At 36.4% G+C, this 21,247-nt stretch overlaps 1 protein-coding gene across 7 annotated transcripts in view; it reads left to right on the top strand.

The window, feature by feature from the left end:
- Nucleotides 1–7,826: 7,826 nt before the first annotated feature.
- LOC134663083 (uncharacterized) overlaps nucleotides 7,827–21,247 on the top strand; it is a 53,616-nt gene continuing 40,195 nt past the window's right edge. For 4 of the 7 annotated variants that reach the window (XR_010098120.1, XM_063519453.1, XM_063519442.1 and 1 more), the window contains exon 1: nucleotides 7,830–7,975. Coding sequence is in view for 5 of the 7 variants with exons in the window: in XM_063519453.1 (XP_063375523.1) it covers nucleotides 7,893–7,975 (83 nt within the window). In the remaining 2 variants the exon portion in view is untranslated. Of the gene's footprint in view, nucleotides 7,976–15,270; nucleotides 15,923–21,247 lie in introns of those variants that run through there. The other 3 variants (XM_063519428.1, XM_063519412.1, XM_063519420.1) reach the window with 3 other exon arrangements.

The following is a 21,247-nucleotide window of genomic DNA, read 5'->3' as shown; positions in this document are numbered from 1 at the left end:
TCACAATGTGCAAGGGTCTTAAGTGCCATAGAATCTAATGGCACTTAAGTCCTTTATGCCAATTTCTATCATTTTGAACATTTTCCAAAAAACGAAAAGACAAAAAAATCTATTTACCTTACTGAATCTGCTCACAAAATTTCACGAGAATCGGTTGAGAATTGGGACATGTAGAGGAGAAAATCCGGACATAGGTACCTAAGAAAGCAGTTTGCCCGAGTCAAAACGGATCGAGACATTCGCTAACATTTCGGTCAATGTTGATACTGTCAGTGACTCGTGGTACGGGTACTACAGTCCTTTGGTATTTATTTGGTAAATTAATATTTGTTGGATTTCATGTTATTGTTACTTTACATAATGTTATCTAAATTATTAGTTCACCGAATTGTCTCCATAGCAAACTCTGTATAATCGGCGCTTTACAATTCCAACCCGCACAGCGGATGGAAAACTAATCGTTTGTACGCACGCAGTTTGATTTTCATCCGATTGAAAGTGTTGTGGAGTTGCGAGCAAGGGCCGTACGTTGTGGAAAGCTGTTTGCCCACACCGCTAGTAGTTCGAGTGGTGTGACGAGTTGACAAGAGGAAAGCTCGCGGTGACCATGAATTATGCATTCATCGACGCGACACACTATTCAAGTCACATCTACATTCGACACTTGAAATCGGTACACTTCCCATTGTCTCACTAACTATACACATCCCTTTTCACGTGTAGCTTTTGTTCGAGTACACTGTCGATGCTGTTTCAGTCTCGAATATTCTTAAATCATGGCCTCCGTTTCTCCGGTACCTAAAGTACCGTTGCTGGTTGGTTAGGGACACTTTCACTAGTCATGTCTGGTCGCGGCACACGCCCCGATCATCTGATGATAACTGTTGCTACAAGTAGGTGACTGTACATGTAATCTGTACCTAATAATGAACAAGCATTAACACTGTCATACCATATCATTTGAGGTTTGCTTGAGCAGGCGTTCTGTGGATTGGTTACTAAGTGGTTACCCTGTGACCCTAAGTAAGACAGTTACTGAGCTTAATAGTGATATTATATTATAATATATATTTGATTTAAACAGAGGGAAAGATTTTTTTATTATTATAAATGGGCTTACTCATGGCCACAGACTAGGCGAGGCGAGGCATTTATTTATTTAAATGTATGTAAATCCATCTTGTAACATGTTACAATGGTGAAAAAGATTTGACTAAAAATCCGATTAAATCGAAATGGAATTTAATCAACTAATTTCTTAAGGTAAGTACCTACCCCTATAATTGTTATCAAGAGGGACAGGAAAAAACAAAAAAAATTGCTAATCAACTAAAGCTAAACATGATTATTTAAATTGATTGAAAAGTCTCTTTCAAGTAAGTGTTTATAAGATATTGCATACAACAGTTTATCATAACTTAATTAACGCAAACCGACCCCTAAAAGTGTATATTATTATCAGGCATCGGAGTTTTTGTCGCATGGTAAGACTAATAGCAAGCTATGGAGTCGACATTTGCCATAAATGTAAACTCTTATTCATACTCATACTCATGATTAATTTTATTTAATATGAGAACAGATGACTAAATAGTTACTACGTATATAAGTTTAATTTATTAAACCTCATTTGTTGCAGTAAATGTATGTTTCAATTGGGCGAGTTGTACTTCACAACTCAAGCACACTATAGCAGATTTTTCATAGTCACATTGTAAATCGTTGTATGGCTCTATCCATGCCAAAATTGCAGCTATTTCTGGGTTAGGCATAATAATTAATTATGGAATATTCCTGAACGTATTTACCACATACAGATATAAATAACTACTACGTTTGCAATCACCAGTGATTGACACATGACAAATACTAATCAATTTTATCAGCGGTCAGTACCTACATGACATTAGGTCTTTCGCAGCGATGTAGTTTGTATAGTTGTATGTTAAAATACGAGGGGTATTCAAAATATTCTCGGTATGAGAATGAAAACAAACAAGTACGAAAAGTTTGATATTTTTATTTTTCAATATACTCCCCCCCTATGTTCATACACTTAAAAGATCGATCAATTATTTTTTTTAATCCCTCGTAAAAATATTTTTTATCTTTCGTGTAAAAATGCTCCTCCACTGCCGCCTTCAATGCTTCATCGTCAGAAAATTTATTTCCACGCAGATCCTTTTTAAGATTGGGGAGCAAAAAGAAGTCGCTGGGGGCTAAGTCCGGACTATACGGTGGGTGAGTAACAGTTTTAAACCCACGTTCAACAATAGCTGCCTTGGCAATATGAGCAGTATGGACGGGGGCGTTGTCATGCAGAAGCAGAATACCTTTGGTTAACTTTCCTCGCCTCTTTTCTTTAATTACATCCTTTAATTGACGTAGAATGTTAGCGTAGTACTGTCCTGTGATATTTACACCTTTTTCTTTATAATCGATTAGTAATACTCCTTCACAATCCCAAAATATCGTGGCCATGACCTTGCCAGCTGAAGGGATGACCTTCAACTTCTTGGGATGAGCTGAACCCTTAATGTGCCACTGCATGGACTCTTGTTTACTCTCTGGGTCATAATGATGAACCCAGGTTTCATCTCCAGTAACTATTCTTTGCAGCACCTCATCAGGATTTTCACCGCACAGGTCAATAAAATCGGAACAACAAGCTACACGCATGTCTTTTTGAAGCCGAGTCAGCATTCGCGGAACCCATCTTGCACTTACTTTTGACATATTAAGATGGTCATGTATAATATCATGTACGGTACCAATAGAGAGATTGGTTACTTGTGCTATAGATTTTACCTTCACTCGACCATCTTCCAATATAAGTTTTTCCACTTTATCAATATTTTCTTGTGAAGTAGCTACTACAGGCCGGCCAGGTCTAGGGTCATCTTCAATACTCTCCCTTCCGCGTTTAAACTCGCTTGACCACTTTTGAATGGTAGATAAAGAAGGAGCAGACTCACGGTAAACACAATCCATTTCCTCTTTTATGGTTTTTTGATTTTTACCCTGTTTTGTCAAGAATTTTATCACGCATCGATGTTCTAATTTAGTTAACATTGTCAATTCGCACAGGATGTTCATGTTTGTTCAGCAATTGCAGAAAAACAAAAGACTATCTCGGTTCGAATTATACTTTTTTTTAATGTCAATGAATAAACCTTAGCGGCCAGTAACGAAAGAAATTTTAGAAGAGGTCGTAAGATATCAATACCGAGAATATTTTGAACGCCCCTCGTAGTTAAAGTTATGAATTCATAATGTAATAGAAAAATATTTTTTTATATAATTCGACTAAGATAATATACACGACTGACCGCTCTAAAGGCATTTTAAGATAAATTAAATAAATGAGTATGAGTATGAATAAGAGTTTACATTTATGGCAAATGTCGACTCCATAGCTTGCTACTAGTCTTACCATGCGACAAAAACTCCGATGCCTGATTATTATATACCTACTTATACTCGTAGTAGGAAAATAAATGTAACTGTTAATGAAGTAGGTAAGGTACGGGAAAACAAATACCTAACCTAACCTATCTATAGGATAAATAATAAAAAATTAAAAAGCCTTTTATTTCTTGCATATTACAATGTCAAACATAAAAAATCTACAATACAATTTATTTAATTTTCTAATAGTCAGTTTTTAGTAATGTTTGGTCACTTATGTACATATTGTTGTTTTTTTTTTACTAGTATAGGTGAATTTAGCAAGAACCCCTTCTCAGGTAAAGGCCTCCTCCAGAGTAAGCCAGTCGGATCTATCCTGTGCTTTTTGTATCCAGTTTGTCCCTGCAACCTTTACTATCTCGTCTGACCATCGCGTGTATGGTTTGCCGCTGTTACGCTTTCCTGGTGGTCCTGGCCATGTCGTTACTTGTTTGCCCATCTATTGGACTTCATCCTGGCGACATGTCCTGCCCATCTCCATTTTTGTTTTTTTGCGTATTTGAGCGCGTCTATCACGTTAGTTTTGGATCTAATAATGCTGTGCTTAATTTTCTGGATTTTTCTAATATTTGTCATACTTCTTTCCATACTTCTTTGGCATGTAATTATCTATAGCATAACCTTACGAAAATCCTGAAAAGTTAACGGTTTCAGTTTTAGGACTAATGATAATATATATGACAAATAATATATTATGAGTATGACTTAAATTAAAACCTTTACGGCTACCATCAGTTTGTCACTGACATAAACGCCGTCGAGAACGTAATTTACTTTCTATACATCTCGCTCGTACTCGCATATTAGTGCAAACGAGCTGTATAGAAAGTAAATTACGATCTCGATAGCGTACATGTCAGTTTTGACACTGTCATTGACTCATGGTACAGGCTCTGATGTGAAACAAAGGGACTCCACAAAATGATCTTAATAAGCGGTAACCACGACGTCGCGTCGGTCCATGTATTTGAGACGAACCATACAGATTGTTTTACAGTACATATGGTGCTACTTTCCCGAACTAGTGCGGGAAAGAGCACTTTCCGTGCGTATGTCGAAAGTTTAAAGTGCCATAATATGTACCTTACTGTAAAACGTTGTACGGTACACGTGTGAATAGGTAATTCGCAACTCGTCGCTTTAATTTATTTCGCTTTAATTTATCGCCACTCGTTTCGAATTTCCTCTTTTCCGCACTTGTATCGTAAATAACTATTAATTTCTCATGCTCTGAAAGAGGGACATTGTTGTTCTAAAAGGTGTGCAGAAAATGATACGTTTCTGCACTAGAGCATTTTATTTTAGGTTATTTTTTTACAATAAGCAATTGAAATTTGAGTTTAAATTGATTCATAATTTGGAAAAATAAATGATTTGCTATACAATTTTCATTCTGATATTTGACTGCCCATTCCATAAATAACGATACTTTTGCCTAGATTGTTAATATATTTATCGCTTTATTGTTAATTGAAAATACCCTCAAAAATACTATAAAAATGTATAGGTACTTAGTCGTGTTTAAATAAATGCATTTTACTTTCCTCGTATTCGAAATGAAAAGTAGGGTGTTTAACTCGGATGAAAGGCATCATTTCAGCTTCGGACTATTGCCGCTCTCACTGCGTTCGAGCACCAAACTAGGTACCTACCCCGACAGAAATGAGTGCCTTTCCTCCCTTGGTTAACAATCTACTAATTATAAGTACATATGTACACATCTATTCTAAGCCTAACGTTCTATGTTGCGTTACATAATAAATCGATAAAATCGTGATCGGAATTTTGGGCCATATGTTAGTTAGGTCGTAGGATTCCATTCCGAAGGCGTGCCCGACAGACCATTCAATCACATGAATTGCCGCGCACCCTACAGCTATTAGCTCTACAATATTTATAGCAAACGCCTGATGTATCGCGTCGCGACACTCACGAGTAATCCAAAGATACTTGAAAGCGATCCTTGAAGACCATTCTTGTCGCGCATCTTAATAAATCTGCAAAACATACGGTTAATGTGATGTGTTCCCGTTCGTGTGCGGCTGTGACAGTAATCCCAGTTAAGAGCCAAGCGTGCCTCCGACAATCTGGTTATTTTCTTACCGAGTTGATTTCGACCGCCGTTTCCAATATTATAGAATCACTTGGCTTGGTATCAGTAATGGCTAAAGTTAACGGTTTGACGGCTATAGCGACAAATGGAGTGCGAATAATGGTGGTTATAGGAAATGGCAGCAGATAATGACTAATGACGAAGTGCATTATGCCTATAAAGCGTTTCTTGCCCGGGAGTCGTGCGGCTCGTGCGGCACGAGCGTTAAGAATAAAAAAAAATACATTTGCCTTTGAATGACATTATAATTACAAGAAAATCTGCTTATCTTACTTCTATTAATATGTGTGTCAATATATCCTAGCTAAATAAGGACCTATCTCAAAAACGGAAATGCTGGGCTTCAAGTTTATCGTGGAAATAGGTACGTATTACGAAGTTGGACAATTTCTCATCCCGTTCAAGGAAAAAGGGAGTAGCAGAACCATAACCAAACGATGCCTTTTAAGAAGATAATACTTTGCACAAAGTTTCAACCCCCTCCGATCCCCTGGGGGTCCACAATACCCGATAAACCCCAAAACTATTTTATTTTTTTCCTCCAAATCTATGAGACGGACGGATCCCCAATTTTGCTCAAATATTATTGGAACTAAAGGCCATTGTTGGAAAAAATTACAGCTCTCTATCTCATTCCGTTATAAAAAAAAATAAAAAATTGTAACACCCTGTATAATGACTTCCAGTCTTGGCACAATAACCATATTTTTTTTAAATATGTACTAACGTCTTATCTACGTCATATCCAAAATTCATCCGCTTAGCAAGGGTGCAACACTGTGAAATAAATGTAAATGTACCATTTAGTACCTACTTTTACTATGTAACACAGGCGGCATTATGTTATGAGTTAAGTATTAGGTACCTAATGTACTACCTATGTGTAAAAATCGGCCAAGTGCGAGTCGGACTCGCGCACGGAGGGTTCCGCACCATCAACAAAAAATAGAGCAAAACAAGCAAAAAAACGGTCACCCATCCAAGTACTGACCCGGCCCCGCCCGACGTTGCTTAACTTCGGTCAAAAATCACGTTTGTTGTATGGGAGCCCCACTTAAATCTTTATTTTATTCTGTTTTTAGTATTTGTTGTTATAGCGGCAACAGAAATACATCATCTGTGAAAATTTCAACTGTCTAGCTATCACGGTTCGTGAGATACAGCCTGGTGACAGACGGACGGACGGACGGACGGACGGACAGCGGAGTCTTAGTAATAGGGTCCCGTTTTTACCCTTTGGGTACGGAACCCTAAAAACAACTACCGGCCAGCCGAGATGCCCCTCGTGTTGGATTTCAGAACGCAATGGTGGTGTTATATAAATATGGATGAAACTATTGGTATTTATACGAGTAAGTGTTACAGGTTATTTTTTCATTTGACATAACATACCCTTCAGTTTGTAGTGATATACAAGTGTAATAAAAATTGTGGGGATCCATTTAAGGACATAATCAGTATCGTGTACTGATTAGTAAAAAGTCGAAAAAATATAATATTTTACGCGAACATTTTTTGGCCTTTGTATGGAGAGTTGGCTGACTTGGGTCTTAGACGGCCTGCCCCTTAGAAAAAAAATCCTGTCAAAAAATACTTCTTCAACTTTTCGTTTCCAAAGTAAAATTTATTGGTTCCGTCGTAAAGACTGCATTTTTTATTAAATTTTATGTTCTTTCTGGGTGTTAAATTTCTTAATAATACAAAAAGTGACTTTTCCAAGAAATGATCTTAATCCACGCTCTATAAAACTACCGTTGTCAATTGCATTGCCTTTACCACAAATGTCTATCTATTCATTTCTCCGTGGTTTACTGTGGTTGACTTCAACCGCCTCTGCCCTTTGGAATTTTGAAGCACAGTTATACCTAATCAAATTCATCCATGTTTGCTTATACTACTACTAACGTTCGCATTTAAGATTAGCACGGCATCCCGCATTTCGCGTGTGTATACCTACTTAAATAAATGAAACACTAACTTTATAAAACATTATTGCATACCGAGCTACTTGTGTTTTGATAAGTTTACGAAATAAGTCCTGACCTCAATTATCTGAAAGAAAATTCATTTTATATCTCTTCGTTATAACCTTTTGTCATAATAATTGTTTGAGAATTGCGGTACATATTAATAATTTCACTTTCATCTTATTCCATCGTGCTCACGCCACTTACCCTATCAAGTTTCTAATTGACACTTTTCTCTTTCCAGAGATTACCTTCGTGATATTGTCGGTGTCATCATACAGGGACTGAGTATGGTGTGAACGAAGTGGTTTCAATTTAGAGACGTTTGGGAGGGAATATCAAAGATGGCTGCCGCTCCAGCTGCTTCCTGCATGAGCGCTGAAAATGGATGCGTTATGTTCGATTGCCTCGTACATCTGTGGGAATGGTAAGTCTATTTGTTTATTTTGACTGTTCTATGAGAAATCTCGAAGACGGAAGTTGCTAGTCGAGTTAGCTACATAGATCTACGTTCGCAAACGTTTAGAATAGTATTGATATTCAGCGATTAAGGTAAAAAACGGAGAGAATTTTGGCGTTGTTTCCCCTTCTATTTTTCACCTGCATGCTTTCTTCTGGATGGGACTACATATACTTTTGAAAGTTGGTCGGGAAATGAACCAGACTATTAGTCTTTTGAAATTATGTATTATTAAAAATAGTTTTGTTAAAAATTTCTATAAGTATCGGAGCTATGCTTGTTATGCAGCTTTCATTTTCGTAAAAATAAACGTTTCCTAAAATGGTGTAACGAAAACTAATAAACTTAATTAACGGTTTGAGTTTGAACTGAACGAAAGAAACTTGTTAAATGAGAAAAGTAGGTTACGCGGAACTTCTAATTTTCTAATAATACGAGTAGGTACAGTAAATTAGAGAAAAGTAGCTAAAAATGTGTATTGCAAGACGATAGACTAAATAACATGTCATTATTCCTTAGCTGAAATATTTGCTAAGGCGGTTTATCAATATTACTTTGGGTATTTCGCAAAAGAATAAGTGATCAGCAATCAACCTAAACACAGATTATCCTTAACTTTAAACGATAAAATAATTAAGACTTTGGTGGCCCTAGTGTTATATACTCCGTTTACCATAAAGAGTAGCTATAGGCTTGTAATGTATAATCACTACACCATATAAATCAAAATCCCCCGCCGCCGCGTCTATCTTTTTGTATGTATGTATGTTTGCGATAAGCTCAAAAACCACTGAACCGATTTTCATGCGGTTCTCATCTATCAATAGAGTGATTTTTGAGGAAGGTTTAGGTGTAAGGTAGAATAAACATCAAAAGTTTTATAAACGTTGTTACGGTATCAAATGTATGAAACATTAACTCGTATTAGCTACATTAAAAAAGAAACTGTTAAAATTCCGTAAAAACATAAAACGACTTCAAAGTGACGTTTGACATTTAAAGGAGTTTGTAGGTCACGTAAAATAATTTTGCATTTCAACATTTTCAACACTCCATGTCAGAGCTGGTATTTCCATTGCACACCCAGTGTTCGCCTCGGATTATCCAGTAATTTTGAGAACTCCCATTACCCACAGTTGTTACGGATCTAGCTAGAGTTAACACTTATGGTTCATCTTCTTAGACGAGTGTTCAAGTGCTGGGAATACCAGGCTGCAATCCGCGGGTAGCTACGTCTGACTGAAATGTCCCCTGCCTCCGTAATATCACTCGGAGGAGAGATTAGGCACGAGGCTCGGCTGACATCTACTTACCACTCTGTCATTTCAATTCTGGCAGCCTGAGTTCTGTATGATTAGCCGCGGTATTCGGAAAACAAGATCCGTTCTAGACTAGAGAACGATACGAAATGTACTAGATACGTTGTAGTTTAGATTTCAACTAGTTCTCTTTTGCAGCTCAATTCGGGCAACAAATGTCACTTTAACGTTAAAATATCGTAATAATATCTTGTGCAAATCGTTCAAGAGCATCTCCAGAATCGCACAAATGTCAAATTTGACAGGCAAGATCTTAAAAATATCGTTGTCGTATCTTGGTGATGTCTAATAGACATCTAATAGATGTCTAGTTCAAAATCCGAATCGGGCCCTAGGGGTGTAGTGTAAGTAAAGTAGTGGTGTGATTAAATAGTTATTCTAGTTAGGTACCTAGATTTTTTTAAACAATATTTAGAACTTGCAGCTTCGGCTTGCATCGCACCTACCAGTTTTTGTTATTTCATGCATTTAAGCAAATAATACCGCTCGATAGGTATTGCATTAATTTTAGAGTGTACCCAGATGCATCTTCCAATATCAGAGACATGAGGTTTTTAATTGCTTGTAGTAATTCTGTCTCCAAACAATGTCTAATATACAGGGTGGATTTTCTTTTTGGGTCAGTGAGGGCAGCTACCAGATCCCGTGCTGCTATGAGAAAACGGTCTAAGAAGACCTTCCCTCGATTTTAAATTAATGAAGATTGGCTTTTACAGATTTTGGAAAAAACATACAGGGTGCGAGAAAAAGGTCATTTTTGACAAACTTTTTTTTTGATGCCAATCGATCCCATTCCTATTAAGGATCAAAAGCTTGTATGGAACCAAAAAAAAAATTCCGGCTAGAAAAGCCACAAATCGAGGAAAACTTTTCCCATACAATTTGTATGAAAATGAAAACTTTTATTTTTCACATGCTATTTTTGTATGCCAATCGATTCCATTCCTATCCAGTATCAATAGTTTCTTTGGGGTCAACTTACGGTAATGTACTAAAAAGCCACAAATTAAAGAAAACTTTTTCCATACATTTACTATGGAGAACATGTGAAATTTAATTCACATTTTTCTATCTGGCCAATCAGTCCTGTTACATTTAAGGACCATAATACTGTATGAAGACATTGCTGTAGGACTGATGGGCGAGATAGAAAATTGAGAATAACATTTCACATTTTCCCCATAGTAAATGTATGGAAAAAGTTTTTATTAATTTGTGGCTTTTTAGTACATTACCGTAAGTTGACCCCTAGGAAACTATTGATACTGGATAGGAATGGAATCGATTGGCATACAAAAACAGCATGTGAAAAATAAAAGTTTTCATTTTCATACAAATTGTATGGGAAAAGTTTTCCTCGATTAGTGGCTTTTCTAGCCGGAATTTTTTTTTTGGTTCCATACAAGCTTTTGATCCTTAATAGGAATGGGATCGATTGGCATAAAAAAAAAAGTTTGTCAAAAATGACCTTTTTCTCGCACCCTGTATGTTTTTTCCAAAATCTGTAAAAGCCAATCTTCATTAATTTGAAATCGAGGGAAGGTCTTCTTAGACCGTTTTCTCGTAGCAGCACGGGATCTGGTAGCTGCCCTCACTGACCCAAAAAGAAAATCCACCCTGTAAATTAGTTAAATTAAAATACTTGTAAATATTTATTTAATATTTTATGTAATATGTCTTCGGCACTCGTTATATTTTCTCAATAATCAAATCAGTTAAAACGTACTCATAGATAATAACTCCAGGCGTGGCTCACTCCGCGATTTCGTCGCTTTGCTACATGTAGCTAAAAGTACATCCGTTCCGCCCCAATTTTGGGGAAAGCCATAAGCCGCGCGTGGTGCTGTCGCCACCTAGCGGCCATATTTGTGCTGATCGTAACAGACTCGTTTTGTTAGAGAGTAAGTATTCTGTACTTAGTACTATTATTTAGTTTTTCTACTCCAGCACTTAAATGTGTCAATTAAATGACTGACAGTGATATCTAAAGCAATGTCATTTGAATGCTTTGTCTATAGGCTCATAAGATGACTGCTAGCAGTCATCTTATGAGTATAATACAACTGCTTTTTTTTTTTAAAGATACAAGTTCCGATCATCTTGATTGAAAGAGGTATGTTTTCATTTACAATAATAACTCTTTTTTTTTTTTAAATAATAACTCTTTTTTTTTAAATAATAACTCAATTTTTTTTAAATAATAACTCTTTTTTTTTTAATAATAACTCTTTTTTTTTAATAATAACTTCTTTTTTTTTTTTTTTTTTTTTTTTTTTTTGCTGCAGCTGTCATAGAAAAAGTAATGTATGCAACAGCTCATAATTGGTTCTTAAAATTCTCGGGTCTTTTTTTACAAAACTCGACTACGTCTCGTTTTGTAACTTCGACCCTTGAATTTTAAGAACCCTTATTATATCACTGTTGCATAAACTACTATTGTGGCATAACCAGTACCAGTCCCTAGTTTTTTTTACAATTTACAATTTCTATAGTACCACCATTACAATTTCTATAGTAACTAAGTACATAATATTAGTATTTCACATGCCAGAATGTGTTGGGCCTCTGCAGGAAGAAAGTAAAGTAACAATATGGGTAGAGCTGTGTGGTGTTTCTATAGCCTAATGAAGAGTCTAGACTAGGCGGATCTATATGAAAGCACTGCATTGTCGAGCGGAGTCCGCATGCATTGAAATTTAGTTGGGTTGGGTCGGTTATATTTTTAGAAACTAAATAAATAAGACGCGTATATTGTTTAATACCTGCCTGCAGTAAATGTTAAGAGCCAACAGGAGTGGTCATTTCTCCATACAAACGTACTCGACTGTTTCCTCCGTGGGTTTTGAAGCTAGAGCAATGATTTTATCAACACAGATTAATATTGTCAATATCTGTGTCGGACCGTTTTGCTTTTTTTGATATTTTTGTTTTTTAAGGCGCTAGAGCCCTTCAAAAATGGCCAAAATGGCCTAATTGACTATGCCGCAATGAGAGGCGTGCTATTCAAAACTGACATCAATTAGTCAAAAAAGCAAAACGGTCCGACACAGATAATGTCATAATCATTTAGATTTCCAAATTTGGTTACGATTGGTTAAGTTTTGGAGGAGGAAACAGCCGAGTACGAAACCTCGATTTTTGATACATATTTTTACGCAGGATTTTTCGCCTTGTCCTTATCGCACTAGTTTTAGGAGCCGCTTCCGTTAGCGAGACGGGTATATTTACCTAAAATATTTAAATCTTAGCTCCTGCTGGCTCTTAAGGAGAACCCTTTAAAAATAGCAACAATGTGGGTACATACATTAATACTTATCACGAAAATTATGTTGAATATCATTTAAGCCAATTATGAGTTCGGAACGACGTAAGTACCGCGCAGATATGCCCTTTTCGCTTGTATGAATGTATGTATCATACGAAAACCCTCTATTATGCGTGGTCCGACACACACTTGGTCGGTTTTTTAGATTAATTATCCAGATAAAATAACACAAAAAATTTCATGTTGTGAACATACGGTTTGAAAATAAAGTGATTTTCTTACTGTTAACATCTTCTGGAACATTAATCTAAGATCAAACGAAGATTTTGGCAGGGAAAGATTAATTCGGTCTCACCGCGATAGATTGGTGTCGTTGTCAACACCACACTAAATAATGACTAAATTTCACTAAATATCATTAAAACTTTAAATGAGTGCAAAGTAGGTAAGTATGTAGTCGTAATTTATTTTAATTTTTAATTTTAGTATTTAGTTATGCTTTTACATATTTTTAGTCTCAATCATTCATTAACTTAACTGTCGAAAAGGATCTCGTAACGGGATTGACTGCGATACTAGAAAACATTAAAAAATACCAGATTCTGGTTCAAGGGCGGCGCTAATCCCTCTTTTGTTTGAGTTTATTTTGTTAATATTCAGTTGGGAGATTACTGAGGATTGAGAGATGGCTACGGAAATATAGGAATTTGCAGAGGTAGGTATTCTATTTTAATTAATTATTTATGAATATGTTTCATCTTACTAATACAAGTAATAAATTACTGGGATACTTTTGTTCCTCAAGACGGAATCAAACTGCAAATATAAACAGTCAGAATACTTTCAACAGAACAGTTTTCTTTAAACAGTCAGAAATGTTATGTTACTTATGTTTTACTAAGTGCACTCACTTTAAGAAGTTTGCTCAGGAACACGGCAAGGACATTAAAATAATGAATGTTTAACAAAATAAAGTTCATAGATATGAAGGAAGCGCATTAAATATTTAAATTTATGAGAAGAGTCACAAGGAGCGAGCAAAGCGTCGTCGCTTTAAGGTCAAAAGTTGTTAAGAGCGGGGGATGAATTTAAGTGTTCTTACCGTCGAGCGCGCGGCTAAGGCTTTTTGTATAATGGACCTTGGGTAATTGACTTCATTCGATACTGATTTAACCTAAATTAAAACGTGAAGGGGGGTCTCATTTAAGTACCTTCCAGCTCAAAAGGAGAAGATTTGCGACTCGAAAGCTCCGCTTCGATTATTAATAGGTACACCGTATGACCGTATTCATATGTTTATTTACCGCATAAAAAATTAGCACGTTCACTTCAAACCTGGACTAATCGTGGTGTAGGCGCACCTACGTAAATTATCACGTTGAAAATGTAGCGTGGCCAAATCAATATCGAAACGACTATAACTAGCGTAGATACAAAAACTGATGAATGTTTAATTTGAGTTTGGTTGGAATTGTGTCGCGTACAATCCAAGTAGGGTCATTACTATTCATCGTACAAAGGGGTCAGGCGTCGTTTGGTTCGATTTCCACTGTAGGTACTATGTACACCGCCGTGTCCGTTAGCGATGCTAATTCCCTTCCATGGCTTGACATCTGGTCAGTTTACAGTCTATGTGCCACTGCACATGATCGCCGCATTGATATGAAATAATTTAATTTAATTGATATGATAACTATGAAAATTAGTTTTAAATTACGATCAGCCTTCTTATACATTTGTTTGCAAGGGTACTCCTCGTGTGTAAATGTCACAGCCACAGCACACAAAAGGAAAAAGGATTCCTGGCAATAACCACTGCCAATAAGTACTGCAACGGGATGTTTTCTGGAGCCGTGAAATTAAAAAAAAGTCGAAGTAGGGGGCATAGATATGGTTAACATACAATAAATATAATAATATAGGGGAGTCGGAATTTCAGGGAGGAAAATGGGGACCACGTTTGTATGTAGAAGCGATCGTCCCCTATCCTCTTCTTAATATATGGTTTTATTAAAGTTAAGTAAAAAGATAGTGCAGTGCGACAACACAAATTGAAAATTTAGCATTACTTTTATTACCTAAAAACACAAAAACAAAATACAAAATGTTTATTGTCGTAGGTTGATTTTTACTTGTACTCGGAAACAAGGTAGCTCTGTTGATGCCCGTGCGCAACCTAATTGGTAAAAGTGAAGCTTTTCTTCATCCGTGAATGAGAAAGGCAAATAGACGAGTAGCCCCGTTTTTCTATTCTGACTCATAGTTGATTACGTGTTCTTGTTGACTTGCTCAATGACTTGGAAATATTGTGAATGATTACGTCTAGGATATTATAATGCGTTTAGTATTTAACAGTTTTTATGACGTATGCCCCTATATATAAATTGTAGTAATCAACTACATATATCAATAATATCGTAGAGTTTAACATCTAATATTCAGCAGACTATAAGGAAAACATCTATATAGAAACCCCTTTTAAAAATTTTCCTTTTAGGGTAGATATATTTCCTTTATAGGTACCTACGTAGTCAAAGTTTGCGGCAGCTTATTTTCAACTTTTAGGTTTTCAAAGCCCATTACGTAGGTAGCCAGGACGTAGGTATCTCCGACCGTTAACGTACGCCGTTTTTTAAATTCAAATTAACATTTGACTTTTGAAACCGAAAATGTTTGTACATGCGTTAATAGTAGAACCTCCGAGCAACCTTCTTTTTCACTCTGCAGGAATCTAAATTACATTATCTTGTATGCGGTTACAGGTAAAACCGGTATAACGCTGTAAAAATGTGGAAACTGTTATATGGGACTGGTTTTATTGGATGCGAGGACAGTTCGGATTAGTTGGGTTATAGTTGTGGTGATGACGTCTGTTCTTGTCCCTCTCTGATGCAAGCAAATTTCTATTTGTGTCTCATCGCCCTCCTCCCACTCAATGCTGCTAACTCGACGCTACTATTCCACCACCAGTCGACGGCCGCTCGCGTTCTCCGATACAACTGCGAAGCGGCCTTAACGCGAACACATATATCGCCGGTTAATCAAAACATGACTATTATTCTAAACCTTAACTTAAAATATCACCGAAAAAATGTACAAATACTTAATTAATAGTTAATTGAACAAAAAAATGTTAAGATTATATATTATAATCATATAAGATTCACACAAAAGTTTTGTTTGGTGTTAAAGTGTACAAGTAATTACTGTTTACGTTAGTTTTCCACTAACTACAAAGTGTGATACATATGAATTAATTGCAGCCACAAAGTTAAATGAAGCAAGATATAATCCGTATTAGCGGAGGATTTGATGCCGCCAGCGAATAAGGTACTACAAACCGGATATTGTACTAGACAGTTGTCCGACTACTTTATCTATAGCCACCATTCTCTCATTATATCCAATTCTTTTGAAAAAGGAATTCGATCTTTTGTGTTGGATGCTTAATTTTTTCCCCGAAGCGTTTAAATTTAAAGCATCATTGGCTCAGTCACGCACGCAAGGAATAAATATTTGGTGTCGGAGGTATAAAGTTAACGACACGGAATGATGCTTGTTCCCCAAACTAACCCAAAGTTACCAGGTGTGCCATCCACAGGTGCACTTCATTATAGGTCATTACTACATTCAACCTACCTTGAATATTGATACTGTTAATAACCAGATAGCATGCAGCTTATGAATTTGTTATAAAATCCTAATGTGTTTTTAGATAGGAATTGGTTTAATTTCTTTAGCCAATCCTCTAAATAAATATTACAAACTTTTTCTGACAATACTAATAACAGAATTTATTCAAATAATAACGATGTCTTACATTAAGGTTACCTAGGTAAAAGACATCAACGAAGTTTCCGAGATTCCATAGGTATTTACTATGTACCTGCCTATTTACCTTTGATGGCAAACGTTGCTCAATTCTATGTTTTTAATTAGTCATTCAGTCATTATCAGTATAGGTATTCATCGTACAGGCGTATCAACCAATCCCACGCCGCAAATTTAAACTTTTTTTGGTTGCCACAAGACCAAAAATGCCTAAGTAGGTATAAGTAGGTATTTAATTTATGAGAGCCCGCCATGACGCCCGTGACTCATGTCCACGTGAGATGATCAGCTGCTAAAAATAATTTTTCGCGACATTCTTGGGGTACCACCGAACCGACCTTAAAAATTATGTATAATGGCGATGTGTCATCGACATCAGTGGCGAAGATTCCACCTCGCGGGGCCACTAGCGGCGATTCGTCTTTGAAGCAGGTAGCTGAGAGACCTTTCGCAAGGAGTTTTTTGTCCTCAAACCTTTGTTCCGTGGAGCCCGTGGAGGGGAGCTGAATGGCGGCGCTCGCTCGACACCATGGGATTTATTTGCATTTGTCAAGCACTTGTTGCTATTCTTTACTTAACTGTGTGTTAAGTTCCCATAAACTTGCGCTTTCTTCTTAAAATACCATGGAAGTTGGTCACTAAACGGTTATTACTTTGAGATCCATAAGTTTTTCTAACGTCTTAATAATTTCGCTACGTTGTTTGTTATTTTCACGCTTTTATCAAAATTTTAGCTTTTACCTTTCCCCTGCTTTTACCGTTTGATTCACTCAATTATTCACCAGCATTTGATGCAAATATTTCGAATGTTACTTTCTTGGATGGGAATTTGTCTATTAGCTTTCGCACATTTCAGCGAAGTTTTTCCTTCCTCCCAGTTTCACCCGGTTTTGAGTTTACCTTATTTATAATCATTGTTGTGTTGAAGTTTTAGGTATGGTTATTTTATCTTAATACCAGAATTTGGTCTGCCTTTATTGTTAAGTTGACATTTAGGTATAATGTTTATTAGAAAGAGGCAGGCTTCTTAAACTTAATGAATTAAAGATACCCTTTAATTTAATGACAGTAGGTCAATACGGATAAGTGTGGCATACGGATAAGTGTGGCTGGCCTTCACATTTGGACCTGTTTATACATTGATGAATGTTCATTGCGAGTTTATACATTAGCTACTTGCGTTTAATGGCAAATGTATGAACTCGCAATTAATAAGCCTAATCAATGTGTAGATAGGTCCCAATGTGAAGGCCTGTCATTGTCATACTTGTCCCTATACCTATGCTACACATCTCCGTATTGACCTTATTTTTAATACGTTTTTCGCGGTTCCGTGTTGGTCACGGGCTTATTTCGGTAATTATAATTACTTAATGTTAATAAAAATATTAAAGCTGCTGTCTCTTTCAATTCTTTTAACCTTGGAAATAGAAATTCTCTCGGGATTATACAAAACAAAGTTTTGAATTAACCTACCTACATATACACTTATCTACGTTGCGACAGATGAGTCACTCTGAACTGAATTCCATTTTGATTCGTTCGAAATCCATTGGAAGATACTGGTATTGGAGACTTAGGTACATTGCAAAGATGCTCGAAGCGAAAAACGATTTATACTCCGACATTTAAATGTCTTTAGCTCTCAAGCGGTAAAGCGCGGAATGGGTAGATAGGTACCTATTGCGAAGCGTGAAAGGAATGCAGCGATCCCTGCGTTCGGATACAATGAATCATATCTAGTCGAACTATCTAAATCGAACATAATCTAGCTAGACTAACCCGGGATCTCTTTTCTCTTTGTCTGACATTGCTTTTCCAAGCGTTTTATATTCTACAAGTACTAGGTATGCATTTACCTGAATTATAAGACGTTATTGGTAATCTCATGCTAATGACGACCGTCCCATCTTGAGAGATGAGGACTGTGGACGAGGTTATGGTTGTCGTATGCATGACGTAAACACGACGTAAATTTACGAGACTCAGGTTGACGGTCTTCTCCAAATTTTCCGAGCAATCAATACCGCCGGCTACATTATAATTATAATACTTACGTGTAGCATGAGTAGATTTCTCATATTGTCATATTGGAACAGAAGCACCTATTTCTGCTCGCTCGGGAAAGCGGGATTAGGCAGGTGTGTACCTTAGTACTTATGTAAATAGGATTTACGCCGTAAGTACACTTAAGCTCAACACATCTCCTTAAGACGATGCGTGTTAAGGAAAATGAAGTTTTAATCTCAAAATCCTTGAAAAATCTATACCTCAGTATACATGTAGGTACTTATGTATAATGGTAAAGTAGACTCGTAAGTCGTATCGTAGGTATATTTAATATACATATATTTCTATTGAACTCATCAATAGAAAGTTATGAATTAAATTACATCAATATAGGTAATTAATTTAATATCAATGTACTTAGAAGTACATATTAACTTTACGAAGCGTTTAATGCTGCGGTTTTTTTAATATGTACGTACATGTCGCTAACATAAAAAATACAATGAATTACTAGACAACAGGTGTCCCTCTATTCAAGTATGAGTAAATATAAGGATGTTTTAAGTGTTAAAGATTATGCATGAGACAAGGCATAACATAAATAAATTAATACAATAGTGCTGGGATAACTAGGTAAACACGTTCAATGTGAATATATAATGATGATACGATCATAAATCTGGCATGCATAGGGCGCACCTGAATTTGACTGAGTGTCACATTGATATTCCAATTAGTTTTTTATCCAGTCAAAACAAATTGTGTTGGTTAATTGGCCAAAGAACGGTCTTTTCTCAGTACCTACCTTCATAAGTCTGGCCAGTTTAAATTTATTGATTACTGTTTACCTATACCTAAGCATTATTGTCAGTTTGTTTTCGGCATAGTAGCTGAATAAATCTGAATGGCGTTGGAATTTGTCGTATGCGGCCCTACTAGATATGCGATGCACTAAAGTACCAGGAATACGAGTTATGCAGTTAGCTGGCCGGTCGATAGGTACAGGCTGCGGCATTCGGTTGCGTAACACCTGCACTTCGTTTATCTCAAAAGCACAGTTAACTTTGCCTTTACATTTTACACCCACTCCGACAAGGTTGTTTACGGACAAACATTCGAACTAGGTCCCGAGGCAGATACACGTGCGGAGATAAAAACCATTTCGTGAATCTGTGATACCATTTGGGAGATAGAGTAAGGTAAACGTTTAGGATAAACACCTTACTGTATATTCGTTAGGCTTAACATAGAGCAGGTGAATTGGCTAATGAAATGAAAAATAAAACGGGTAGAATGTACATCCAGCTAAATGATTTAGAGACGACGTTTAAGCCAGTCATCAGCCGTGTAATGCGAGAAAGTTATTAAATTTGGAATAACGTAATTCAACCTGATATTTCTTTCACTAAGAAAATTGCCATGAGACGACCGTAATAAGGGATATGTGACAAGTGGCATGGTGGCTTTCTCTTGAGTAATGTATTTTTAATTCAGAGTTTTTATTACTTCTTCGCATTTTGAATTAAGTGTGATATTTTATTGTTCTGCCACCTGTTCGCAGATGTAAGCAGGCACCTGTCCCCTGTCCCGCTAACAGCTGATGATCAGCACCTTTTAGCACCGAAAATAGACAAACCTCATAATGCAAAAAACTACTACATATAAGTACAAACTTAGCATAATAGGTACAAACTTGCAAGATAACATAAAGTTTAAAACCAATTCAATTAGTACAAACCCTTAGGTACCTATTCATGCTTTGCAGGACGTTAGCGGTCAGTTAACCAAAGCTACTTAGCAATTCCACGATATTATATTTCGTAGAAGAGCCGGCAAGGGTCGCATTACTTATATTAATAACGCTCGTTTAACGCTCGGTTACCTTGCTCGCGAGATGGTTTCATAATGATAACGGGCGGCTTGAATCTACAAACAGATACTAAAGGTAAACACCCGTTTTGTAGTAATTTGTTGCTTTTATATGTTTTGGAACATTAGCCATGTGTTTACATTTGAAAACCTCAGCATGAGACTATATGTACGATGTACATATTTTAAACCTTACTAGAACGTTAGAATATTAAGTTAATTATATCACGAGGTAATTTATCCCGTGTTCGAAATGTTCGAATAGGTACATAATTTTTATATTGTTATGTTATGTCTGTAAAATTGAAACCTAAGAGTTAAGCTTAACAATTACTTCACGATACCTAAATAAATATTTAGAAATAAACCTATTACCTGCCTTAGGTGTATGTATGATATCACCACTCCTAAAGAAACGTGATAATCTCCACAATCAGGTCACGATCGTCGTAGCTTAGGCCCTTTAGTAAAAATACGTTTATCGTCTTGATAGATCGTCTATTCAATTATTGTTTTCATTAGCTACGGCATAGTTAAGCTTGTGTTTGTACCAACATAATACCTACGACCTATGAATGTAAGATGAGTAATAAATCATTGTAAAATCTACTTACTTAACTATTTGCACTACTTACTGGCCATTTAATTTAAAAGGTGCGCTAAACAGTTTTAAGTAACCAAGGCTGTAAGTAGTTAAGTCCGACACATGATCGTAATTAACCGTAGGTAGGTTTCGTCATTAGATTAATTAAGTTAGCACTGTCTATTAATCTAACTAAAATGTCGGGATGCGTAATAGAATGCCAGAGTAGGCGGATGCCCTATAAAAAGTCGATGATGGTGGGTTGGTTAGGTCAGGCTCAGAGGTTTCTGGACATTCAAGTACCTTTTATAAAAAATATATATTATTTTATGACAAAACTGTCGCAGTATGATTAATACGTT

The sequence above is a fragment of the Cydia amplana genome, chromosome 1 (assembly GCF_948474715.1).
Source record: "Cydia amplana chromosome 1, ilCydAmpl1.1, whole genome shotgun sequence".
Taxonomy (NCBI): domain Eukaryota; kingdom Metazoa; phylum Arthropoda; class Insecta; order Lepidoptera; family Tortricidae; genus Cydia; species Cydia amplana.
Note: the sequence above shows the minus strand (reverse complement) of the source record. Positions and strands in the feature narration are given on the sequence as shown.